The 12,477-nt window shown below is 45.2% G+C and overlaps 1 protein-coding gene across 7 annotated transcripts; it reads right to left on the bottom strand.

The window, feature by feature from the left end:
- Positions 1-331: 331 nt before the first annotated feature.
- Positions 332-12,259, bottom strand: LOC308178701 (uncharacterized protein). 7 transcript variants are annotated; one of them, XM_080557694.1, is made up of 5 exons: positions 10,515-10,861; positions 9,118-9,200; positions 8,231-8,319; positions 7,164-7,319; positions 332-2,063 (listed from the first exon to the last, which is right to left on the bottom strand). In XM_080557694.1, exons 1-5 carry the CDS (start codon positions 10,725-10,727, stop codon positions 1,528-1,530), a joined length of 1,077 nt encoding a protein of 358 aa, XP_080413820.1. In that variant the 5' UTR covers positions 10,728-10,861; the 3' UTR covers positions 332-1,527. The 7 variants fall into 7 exon arrangements, 2 of the variants coding, with proteins under 2 accessions (XP_080413820.1, XP_080413821.1); XM_080557695.1 differs by having other exon boundaries at positions 8,231-8,316; XR_013939929.1 differs by lacking the exons at positions 332-2,063; positions 7,164-7,319; positions 10,515-10,861 and adding exons at positions 2,127-2,632; positions 11,872-12,204.
- Between the last annotated feature and the right edge of the window lie 218 nt (positions 12,260-12,477).

The raw sequence follows: 12,477 nt of genomic DNA, 5'->3' as shown, positions 1-12,477 counted from the left end.
TAATTTTTCTGTAGCTGTCACATCCAGAGCTCCTATCCTCGTGTAAACCAGCAGCCTTTACTGCTCTACGTAGGTTCTCTTGCCATGAGTAAGATTTGTGGACAAGGACTCCTTATTTCTTTTTCAGCCCCCTCAGTTTGCTATAGATCTGTGTATTTGTATGCTTTGCTCTATAGTAAACAGGCTGAATTTTACTCCTTTCCTCATCTGTATGTTCTTACAAGGGCTGTTTCATGGTAAGTGCCAGACAGATGTGAAAACAGTGGGGTGGGGGATGGCAGCTGGAGGCCAGACAACTGGAGACAGGTGCCCATAGGATAATCTTGCTGTGGGACCAAGGCACCGCGGTGCAGGTCTGTCCTTGTGCCTGGTGGTTTTTACTCTGCCTGCTCCAGCCTCTGTTCTGTGCTCCGAGAGGGGTTGGGAGGGTAAAAAGAGTTGAGGGAAGCAACTTTTTCCCATTGACATAAAAGCTACTCACAAATTCATCTCACAGTTCTGGGGTGTCTGCTGCCATACAAATGCCTCTCTTTCTCGACTCTGTCTTTGTACAGCTCACAGAAAATGTATTATCAGGAGGATATATTGTGACATTTTTGCAATACTATCCTCTGTAGCATATTCCAGAACATCTTCCTGACAATGGATTTCCTTCACGTGCAGCTTCTGTTATTAGTGCTGTGTGCTCTTCCTAGAGATGTTCTTAGGAGTGATGGGTTTGAAACAGCAACAATGTGCAAGTTATAAAGGGGAACAAGGGGTTATGCAGTAGTCTTAATGGAATTCAGTGGAGACAGGTTTGAAAACACCACAAGCCTTGATTTCTGGGGAAACATAGCCCTAGAATTCACTGTGCTCTTTTTTTTTTTTTTCCCATGCTATGTCATCTGATCTGTGTCATTTGCTCTGAAAGCAAATCTAGTTACAAGATAGGATTAGGCAGGATCTTTGTCTGTATTGCATCTTTTTTCTTCCAAATAAAATAATACAGATGGGAAATATCTTTTTCAAGTGCCATAAGAAAGTCATACACACAGATGTCTAAAGGAAATACGCCACAAACTCTTAGATTGTATACAGAAGCATCAAGTTGTTAGGAAACCCCACAATGGGAAATAAATTCACTTTCTTGCATCTCTTGTCAGTTCTCCCATAAGAACTTGTCCTTGTCTGAAACACTGGTTTGGGCTTACAGAGGTGTAAATAGCAGCAGGTGTGTTTTTTGTTTATTTTCTTTAAAAAGTGCTTTAAGGTTTAAGGAAGAGGGGAAAAATCTGAAACATCTGTAAATAAGAGTGATCAAAGTCTGTAGCTGAGAGCGTGCCATCCCCTCTAGTTGGACTTCATCTGCTAGAGGAAGGCAGAGCAAGACTTGCTTTTTTTTTTTTGTTCCCAGAGTCTTGGCCTCTGTTTTGACAAGTTAAAAGATTGAATGGTACATGTATTTGGAGGCCATCCATCTTTACAATGGTGCATATAAATGCTGGTGTCAAGCTTTGCTAATGATTGCCAGTACCTGCAAAAGGATTAGAGCTTGTTGTAGGTTTGCCAAAAACCTACAAGCTTGGTACAAAACTGGGCCCACGTGAACCGAATGAGGTTCAATAAGTCTAAATGCAGGGTGCTGCACCTGGGCCGAGGCAATCCCAGACGTAAGCACAGATGGGGAAAATAACTCATTGAGAGTAGCCCTGCAGAGAAGGACTTGGGGGTTCTGGTGGATGAAAAGCTCAACATGAGCCAGCAGTGCGCACCTGCAGCCCAGAAGGACAACTGCGTCCTGGGCTGCAGCAGCAGAGGGGTGGGCAGCAGGGGAGGGAGGGGATCGTGCCCCTCTGCTCTGCCCTCCTGAGGCCCCACCTGGAGCCCTGCGTCCAGCTCTGGGCCCCCAGCACCAGGAGGATGTGGGGCTGTTGGAGGGGTCCAGAGGAGGCCACGAAGATGCCCAGAGGGCTGGAGCACCTCTCCTGTGAGGGAAGGCTGAGGGAGCTGGGGCTGTTCAGCCTGGAGAGGAGAAGGCTCCGGGGGGACCTCATTGCAGCCTTTCAGTACTTGAAGGAGTCCTAGAAAAACAATGGAGAGTGACTTTTTGCTCAGTCAGATAATAACAGGGTGAGGGAGAATGGTTTTAAAATGAAAGAGGGGCAATTTAGATTAGAGGTTAGAAGGAAATTCTTCATTCAGAGCTTGGTGGTGAAGCAGTGGCACAGGTTGCCCAGAGAAGCTGTGGGTGCCCCATCGCTGGGGGTGTTCCAGGCCAGGTTGGATGGGGTTGAGGGCAGCCTTGGGTGGTGGGAGGCATCCCTGCCCATGGCAGGGGGTTGGAGCTGGATGGGCTTTAAGGTCCCTTCCAACCCAAGCCATTTTATGATTCTATGAAAAACAAACACTGGAAAAAAATGGTTCCAAATTTTGGGGGTTGCTAGGGAAAAACAAAACAACAACAAAAACATTTATTCTTAGTGTTTTTCTATTTGAATACTTCTGTTATGAGTTTTCAAAAGAGACCTAGAAAGAGCACAGCCTGGAAAAATACTTGCCTCCAAAGCATGCTGTGTGGCCACCAAGCAGCACTCACTGCCTCCTGCCCAGCCCACAGCTAACCAAGGAGCCCAGCAGGAATTCAGAGATTCTGGAAAAGCAATGAGTAGCAACAAGAGCATGTAAAGAGGCATGGAGTTCCCTCAGACAACGCGAAGGAAAGAGGGAACATAAGAGACAAGGAATGAATACTCTTTCTGCATGTACCCTTGCTGCATTTACTCTGCAACCACCACTGCCACAAACAGGTTTTTGCTCAGAAAAGGTAAGATGCATGGGGGAAAAAAAAAAAGCAGCTCCAAGAGCTGAGGATTCTACAAGTCACCAACTATCACAAAGAGAAGCAATCCATTGTCGGATGTGAGATGGGAATAAATTTCCTGTGCTCTTCAGGAGAGGCAGGTACACTGCTCTGCACTGCTACACACTTAATTGTTGTCAGTACTGTATGTTTTTACAGTGTCAATGATAATGACTGGTATAAGATGAGGTATTTCATCTTACTGGAATTCAGTTCCCCTTGCATTGCCATGGCAATGCAGGAAAAATTTTGATCACTAGCTGAGACATTTCAGTATAAATTAATACAGCTTTTGCCAAGGGGAGCTGACTGACAGCTATGTTTGTAAGTTTGATTTGAACCTTCTGTTTTTATGCTGTATCAAAAGCCATGAGCCCAGAGAAAGTTGAAGGGAAAAAAGGAATCTTACGGCAACTTAAGAGAAATGCCTGAAGTTGAGAAAATATGTTTAATTCTTACTAAATTGGCATCAACATCTTTAGCTGACTGCAAGGCAAGAAAGTCCAAACTCCCTTGAGGCAGCAAGTTCTAAAATAACCTCCTACTGCAGCACTTTGCTGTCAGAAGTTCTAACTCGTGTTTCTGCTCATCTCTCTGTGGCATCTTCTTGTTCGCTGGGGCAGGAACTGTTATTCTATCGCTTATTTGTATAAGGTGTGACATAACAATAGCAGACCCATATCTGAGGCCTGTCATGCCAAGTACAAACAGCCCTAATTTGAACTTCTGATGGATTTAATTTCTACTGTTTCATGAGAATAACAAGTCATGCTTTTAATGAATGTTTTAAGTCTGAGCAGAGTGTGAAGGCGCCCATGTCAGCAGCCAGGTGTGGAATTCAAGTGGAAGGTGGCATGAGACCAGGTGAAGTGGTTCCTCCAAGAACCATCCTCCCCAAACAACCAAGCAAGCCCCACTCTGGATATCGAAGGGTCACAAACCTGCTCCTTGTAATACCTAGACTCAGATCACATTTTCCCCTTTGGTGCTAGGGAAAGAATACATGTAAAGGGTGGTCTCTTCACAGCTCCCACCCATTTCTTAGAAGATGACCAAGTACTATGTGTTGTCCAAGAGCATCAAGGTGTGTGTTTTCATGATGCGCAGGAGTCAACAGGGATGAGAAGAGGCACAAGAAGAATAGGGCTGAAATGTACCTCTGGCAGCCAAGGAGCTTGGGTAGTCTCAGCATCCTGATCTTGATCAGAACACCAGAAACACAGGTTTTTTTGCTGCTCCAATTATTCTAGAGTAATTGAGGTTGGCTCAGCCACTGGAAACAGAACTCATTTGACAGTAAGAAAATGATTCTCCAAAGCTTTGGAAAGGTCCAGAGTATGATAAAGTCAACAATGCTCATTGATAGCAGTGCAGCATTCGTGCCTGCAGTACTTTCCCCGTTGTAAGAAGAGTCAGGGATAATGTGTTGTCTGTGACAGCGTCTGCCAACAAAAACCTTTAAATCTTTAGAATTGGAGCCATTTGAATAAGTGCTTACCATAAAGATGTTCTCCTTGTTCTCTGTCAGATTAAATAGATTGCCACTCAGTTTCTTGGTGATGTCTTTGGGTTGTCCGGACAGAGCCCACTAATGGTTAACACACTGGGATCTGCAGTTCAGTTCAGTCATCTGGAACAAAGCCGCAGTCTGTCCAGCCTGTAACTTAGCAGCTGTGACAGTGCTTGAAAGCCAGACTGACATCTCTCTAACTTAGACACACATTCATGTCAGCTCTTGTAAAGTTTGCACACTGGGGATCTCTCTCTATGCAGGTGACTCCTAGGGGCACAGACTTCTGCCTGAAGACCCCTACAAGGCTTTAAAATTTATATATATATATATATATTATTTTTATATATATATATTCCCTAGCTACAACTTTTCTTTTTCCCCTACCTAGCACTTTATTGCAACTGAAAATGTTCCATAAGGCCACCAGCCTAATTGAAAAGATAGCATCTGAGATACTGTTCTGAAATATGTATGCATTTAGAGTTAACTGTACATGCAAAATAGAAATATATGCATATGTATGTATCTACAACCATTTTTCTATTTTTGGCTGTGTGCATATTTCCTGGGATCAATTTAGATTCTGATCTCTGACAAATTAGTGTGCAGGGCTAATATTTTCCAAAAGAATTTAGTTCTGGAAAAAAAAATAGAAAAAAACACGTTCAACTGCATGTCCAATTTGCAAGTATACTTTCTGTACTGCCATGGACTGATCAGGAAGTGTGTGCAAAAGAAGTAGCTGTCCATTTGCATTACTGGTTATCTGATTTACCAGCATAACCATTCATGCAAACTAGGCACTTGGCTGAATTTGGATTTTGTACATGCATGTGTATAGCTAAGTCTCTGGAAAAATCTAGGTCGAATACTGCAGACAAACTTGCCAAATACAGACTTCCGTATCCACATGCACTTCACTCTATAGGAAATTGATTCTAAGCACATTAGAGACGGGAAGCAGCAAGAGGAAGTTCTGATCAAACAAAATGGATTCAAATCACTCAGTCTCCCCAAAATATAGCTACTGAGGATTTCTTAAGAGAAACATTTCCCGTTTCGTTCAGCTCCATTAAAATGAAATCAAGCAGTGCCACCACTGTAGCATGGTAACGCAGCCCTGCAATTTGATGTGCATCCTGCTGTTTCACTTAGAGGCTCAAACTTGAGGTTGAGCCTGCTTGAGGATTAATCTAGTTTTCCAGCCTTTCTTTTCTAAAGCTCATAGGTACTTACACCCTAAATTCACACTCTATCCTATCCTTTATTCTCTAGAAAGTTCCTCAGCTTTACTTAGTAGGAAAACAAATAGGCACTGGCAGAGAGTACCAGTGAGTGGAAACCATCATCCTATGCTCAGGCATGAAGTAAACCTTTAACCCAAAGATCAACTTGAATCGGTTTTGTGGATATTTTTTTTCTAATTTTTCACATGCCTGTCACAAAGTTTGAGGTCTTCGATAAAGTGAGACCTCAAACCATCTCATTTTGCTCAGCCCATCAAACATGTCAGCATTGTCACAGCAATTTCTAAAATTAACTGATCAATATAAAGGAAACAGCACTATGAAACATGTACATGGCTCATGGATATTTTTGGCTTAGTCCAAATAAGTAATGTCAGGAAGAAAGACAATGTTCTCTGGCATTCATGTTTACTTGACAGAGGCATCTCTGCCATCACAGTTAGATTGACTTAAGCTTTTCCACCACAAGGCCCTGCTTGTCAATCCTTTTAGTTTTGAATAAGGTAAATAAAGAGAAGATCCAAAAATATAAAAGACTAAACGAACAGATACAGAGAACGACAGCTCCAGAAAGAGCCACCAGGGTCATCCAGGCCAGCTGTCTCAAGCAGTCAAGCTGTGGACTGCGGCTCCCACCAGATCCAGAGATCCTCCTTTTCATACACACAATCTATAAGACATCTCTCAGGAAACTCAGGAGTACTACTAGAAAGATCAGTGACAGAATTCCCCAAAATTAAGCGTGCTGAATGTGTCTTACCCTGTCTGAAAGGAGGGAGATCTTGCTTTCTCTGCTTGTATTGATGTGTCACCAAATCCTTGCAAAATGCCAGGAATAAGTCAGTACCTATCGTGCTCGGGACACGTTTGTCTAGTCATTAATTCTGAAGACACACAAGACACTAACTAGCTGAGAGGAAGGAGCTGATGCTGGTGAGCAAGGGTCTGCTGAACACGTGACAGAAGTAAGAAGGCTGATCCCGGTCTTCTCAGACCGTATTTGCATGAAGATGCAGGTGTCAGGAGAAACGTGGCTATCCAGAAGGAAAAGCAATTAGAAATGGTAGACTTTGACAGAAGCTTCCTACCTGAGAGAGCTGGAAAATTGTCCCTGCTTCCTTCTGCTAGTGTAAAGCTGGAGTAAAGAATGTCACTCAGCACAAGAAGAGCAAAGACCGGCGGGGTCCAGGAGCCATCAGGGGTAAGGAAGGACAAGGGGAAGAGCTGGTTCTGTGGCAGAGAACGGCTCTTCCCCCAGGGATGCCAGCTGTGAAGCATGCTGCATGGACACGCTGAGTGACAGCCGAGACCTGAGCTAAGTAACAGCTAGCTGGTGGAAGGGGCTTTGACTATTGAACCTCACGCCTTGCAGAAGCAGCCTTGCTCCTTCCTTCCCAGTCTAGCCCAGTCAGGAGGGGTCTGGGGTCTGCACAGCTGCAGAGCCGTGGCCGCATTGGGATCAGGGGGACACGCTGGGGTCTCTGACACTGCTGACGTGCTGCCATGGGTGGGCTCAGCTCCTCAGGAGGGACAGGCTGGGAAGGTGAGGGCAGGAGTTCACTTTCATGGAGCCCGTTGGGACTGCGGGATGGCTGGATGGGAAGTCTGCTGCTGAGGCATCGGCATCGCCCTGGGGCAGGCTGGTGGCAGAGGGACAGCCTGATCTCCACATGGAAAGCACAGAGGTGCAGTGTGCCGGGGAAGAAAACAGTCGTCCCTGCAATCACAATGACATTTTCAGGTGAAAATAGTTGACAAATTGTGTGCGTGACGTTGCAAAGTTTTCAACAAATGTATGTGCACGCGCATGTGCTTGTGTAAATAAGTGTTCACAGAGAGCTCTTTGGTCGGGTCCTTTCTTTACACTGTGTCTGTTTTCTACCTTACAAAAGGCTACTAACACTGAAGGATCTTCCAGTCGCCCTGTCCAACGGTCATCTCAAGGAAGCCCAGAGGAAATGAACCTGGAGGTTGCAAAGCCAGGATTTCCTTGGGGGCTGCTCCTTCCCTTCCTCTGTCCCCAGGCCACCTGGGTGTGTGGCAGCAGGCAGGACAGGAGCCTGCCGTGCTCTTCCCCTCGTGTCTGAGACTGTAGGATTCAGCAGCAGAGCTTTGGCTACAGGTCTTTCATTCTAGCAGTCAAACCCACGCTGGCAATAAATCAGGTGGCAAACAACTGAGTTACCAGATCCTGCCAAGTCCCTTTACACTGCAGTTGTTGGGTCTTTTCTGCAATATTTTGATGTATATATTTGGCCTATTAGAAAAACAACTTCATTTCCAACCACAGTTTCTATAGTGAGATGATTCCTCTCTTCACTGAAGGTCTCTCTAGGTGGCCAGACTTAAAAGAGCACCACGCTTGGCTCAGGTTAGAGGTAAACATTGTATTGTAAACATAGAGGCACTGTGCAAAAGCCCATTTTTCAGAGGCCTGGCAAGAAGACAGTTCAACTCTGAAGCGTGACAACAGTTATGAGGGCAATAAATGGAGACAGCAAATGCAGCACAAAACAGGAAGCACTCCTGTGGTCCTGTCTGCAGGCAGTGAGGAGCAGACGACACCACTTTTTTTTTTTTGAAAGTGCTTTTTTTTACAGGTCCTTTTAGGTGCAGAAAGGTGCATACCTGGCACAGGCTGACTTCTCTGATATTTCCAGTGGCTGTTCTGGATGTCTGGGCCCCTTTTGTTCACCTCATCACCCAGACCTGACCTACTGGAGCATGAATCCATGTTTGAAAAAAAAAAAAAAAAAGTAAAAAAAAAAGTCAGGCAAAGTCTTCCACCAAGGTGAAATGCTGCAGGAGCCGGAGCACCTACTGCTGCTGGGAGTAGCACCAAGAAATTCAGAGGCAGAACTGAATTCAAAGGTGAGGACTGAGACCAAGAAATAACCAGAAAGTCATCCCGGTGAAAAGCTATGGTGGCTGTGAGCCCCATCAGCAAACACTCCCCTTCCCTTCCAGCCTCCCCAGCACAGCCTTGGGATGCACTGCTTAACATTTTTCAAGACTAAGACAAGAAAAAGAATCCTTTGGCTGAATAATGACCTATAGGAGAACAGGAAAGTTTTTATGAAAAACTATTGGCTTTTTAGAAGTATTTTCCCTTTTTTGATTTTTTTTTTGGTGACATCCTCTATCAGTCTTTTTTTTTTACCGCAGCGCACAATGTGAACTAGCCCTTGGTTTCTCCTCTGGAATTATTCTTATGCTAAGATACTTTTTCAATCTGAGCATTATCAAAGTTTTTCATCTACAGAAAACCTGCTTTTGAGAAGCTGAAGCTTTCATTTTTCTGGAGGCAGACACATGGAGCACACTCACTCAATTCTGAATATGTTGGCATGTAGAGGTGCAAGACAGACTGCTCCCCAGCCCGCCCCTCCACGCTCTGCCCAGACCCTTATTTTCCTGCACCAGGTGCCAAGTACCCCATAACCTCTCCTCTCACTGGCCATATTCCTTGTTCTTCATCTGCTTATGAATTTCTAATGCAGCAGCAGCCTGCTTACCTCCAAGCCATGTGCATTGCTCCCCCCAAGGTCTCCCAGGAGCTCTGGGCAAAGCAGAGAGGCGTACAGCATCTCCAGCCAACCTGGAGAGGTAAAAGGCACCAGCTAGTAGCTCCACAAAAGGCCTCTTTGTGCTCATTTCATCAAACATTTTGCAGCTGACATTTTAAGAACAATATCTGAGAAGATATTTGAAGAACAGCCTATGTGATGGTTTTGTTAACAGCAGCAAGACATGCACAGGGAAGCTTATTGATTCTGTTTATTGGGCAAAGTTTGCTTCCTAGAATTCAGAGTCAGAGATGGGTCACGACTGCAATACCAAGTTACTGTGAGCTGCCCACGTGCAGGAACCGAGCGGAGCATGCAGCTGACCCAAACAAGCTGCTGGAATAGCTGCTGAAGCACAGCAGGCTGCAGCCATGACCCACTCACGAGGAAGGGGTCAGGAGAGAGGGAAAAGAAAGAAAAGTGAGAGCAATAGGAGGTGGGAGGATTACAGAAGGTTTCTTTGACCCACCCTGCCCATAGGCCCTGGGAAAGTTGCTACTGCTCGATGCGTTTCCCTGGTAGATCAGCAGCAGCACATGGAGGTGTGGGATAGCGAGTACGGATGGCCAAAGTGTGTGTGTGTGTGGAGGGGATGTGTTGTCAATCCTTGTACATTCCTTTCCCACCTCAAAACCTTCCCATGAACTTGGATCAGATGGGAAATCCTTGACATTTGGCTTCTAGTCCAGCAGATAAACAAGTATCCCAGTTACACCGCACTCCAGCAGGCAGGAGTGTGCCATTGGCAGGTGGGTTCCTTTGGCTCAGAGGTCCCCGAGCCAAGGCTGGGTGTTGTGACAGGTTGTGCAGCTACAGGGACGAGGAGGGAAATGGTGTGTGCAGAAGGGAAGGGAGGGGACCCAACAGGACCCTTGGAGCAGGGCAGACAACAGGAGGGGAGGGCAGCCACAGGCAGCCCTCAGGGTTATTTGCAGACACCATGTACCTCTGCATCCTCACGCATTCACAGAAGAGAAAAGAATAAATTGATTGTTTCCTCATCCTGCAGGACAACCTCACAGACCTCTGGTGATCTGCAGCTTGGGAACATCTACTCTAGACCCACTCATCCAACCAGACAGTGGGTGGCAGGCACACCACCCACTAGATCAGGCTGCCCAGGGCCACGTCCAACCTGGTCTTGAACACCTCCAAGGATGGGGCATCCACAAAATGCACAAAACCAAACCAAACAACTACAGACATGCAGACAACCACTCCCGTTATGTGCCTTAGAGCTGTTTTCCACCCCAGCACTCTGCAGCTTCTGCTCTCTCACAGAGGAAAGTTGCAAGCATCCTGCAACATGCTGCACCTGAACAGAGAGAGCCCAGACTTCACCTCACCTTCCCAGGAGCTCGGTCCTGCTTCCTCGCTTCTCTCTCCGCCACACATCCCCTCCTGCCACGTGCAGAAGTGCTCCTCTGTTCCACAATCAAGGATGAGTTCATTCTGCAGAGGATAAGGATGTCCTCTCCCAAGTTAACCCTCACCTCCTGGTAACACAGCTGCACTTTCTGAGAATTTATAAGTCCATCTGCTAATTCCTTAATATGCATTCAGCATCCTGTGCTAACCCAGCTGGGGACCTGAGGAAACTCAGTAACAGCCTCTCAGTGGTTCTTCCTCAATTGTCCTTCATGAAAAACCTCACCACTATTGTATACCTACTTTCTCCCCTTTGTTGCTAACATTATAATATTTTTCAGCATTATTCTTTATCCCTAGAACGATCAGCATCCAGTAAAGCGGATCAGTGATAAGCTTTATCTGTTACCAGGAGCCCTGGGGAGCAGTGAGCTGGGGAGGGGGAATGAGATCTTGCCCAGGGCTGACCCCAGGGTTTTGCAAGAGGACATTTGGTTGTTGTATTTTCTCTGTAAAGCTTCTGCCAACTGATGAAACATCAGTTATGAAAACCAATAGTAAAAATGAGAAAACAAATACATCTTAGGGAACTACCCAGTGGACCAAAGCTATTCAACAGGAAAAACTCAACAGGGAAATGTGTGTTTGTGTGTTTACGTACAAGAGCTGGTTTGTTTGCTCTAGCTTTTCTCTATTGTTTCACAGCAGAGTAAAATGGATAGAGAGCAGTCAAGAAGCTTTTTTTTAAAAAGGCAAATTTAATTTAAGAAAATTTAGTAACAGCATAGTATCGTGTTCTTATAGGTACACACTGGCTTTGTTTCTTGCACTGTACTTACATTTTGATCCTTTCAAAGTTAGTTACAACTGTGCTAATTTTGAACAGGATCATTTTAAGGTAAAAATGATTTCTGAGCTGCTGTAAGTGTCCCCCAGGCTACTAATGGAAAGCCAAGAAACTCAAGACCAGGAATGAAGACCAAACATGTGGGTTTCTCCTTCATTGCATTCACAGCAGTCATATCCCTGTCCACCTACCACTAAAGAAGAGAGTAAACTAGTGAAGTGTAAAGGCAGAAATAAAATTAACTACTACTTCTTTAAGACCCACTTAGTTCAATCTGTAAGAGCAAACATCCCCATGATTCAATCAAAATGGTGTCTCCCATCCAAGGGAGCATTATGGGTCCTTAATAATCTGGATGTGACACGTTTTTAGATTTTCCATACTTTTAAACTCTTTAATTCTGAGTTTCTAATGCTTATTTGTGCAACAATTGCAGCACATCATCATATGCTTTAATCTTAGTTACAGATAAGTGCTATCATCCTTACCTTTTCAGTGCTGTTTATGCAGAAATGAACATTGTTTTTGGCCCAGCACAGTCCTCAGGGTGCCAGTTTGGTTTTCAGATGCTCTTTATTTCTGCTCTGCAATACCACTCTGCTATTTCATGCAGTGTGTGCACAGCAAACATAGCCAAATGCTTTCCAGCTGTGGGTAACACCTTCCCAGGGGACAATATCTTGGGAACTCCCCCAGCCTCCACCTTTCTGCTCCATATCCCACCAACTTTCCTTCACTGCTGCTTGTCCTCATGCCTTGCACAGGCCCATGAGCCCACCCCCCTCACTCCAATTTTAGCCCCAGAGTGTTAAAAATTATAATTAGTCATTAACCATTTCCCAGCTGTCACTGTGATGCTGTCTCTGGGGAGGCCCAGCAGCTTAATGACATCTGTCTCAGCTGGGACTGCATATGACTCCAGCCCAGTTCCAGCAGCTTTGGTTTATTATGATGAACACCTGGATGAAGACATTTAAAGCACGTGTGGTTGCCCTGATGACTGAGCTGCTTCAGCTTCATGTCTAAAAACTGCTGCTATCACCATAAAGCTCCCCCTACTTCAGTCTGATTTCACAGGCCACATTCTTGGTGTA

Source organism: Anser brachyrhynchus (genome assembly GCF_964034855.1).
Source record: "Anser brachyrhynchus genome assembly, chromosome: 16".
Taxonomy (NCBI): domain Eukaryota; kingdom Metazoa; phylum Chordata; class Aves; order Anseriformes; family Anatidae; genus Anser; species Anser brachyrhynchus.
Note: the sequence above shows the minus strand (reverse complement) of the source record. Positions and strands in the feature narration are given on the sequence as shown.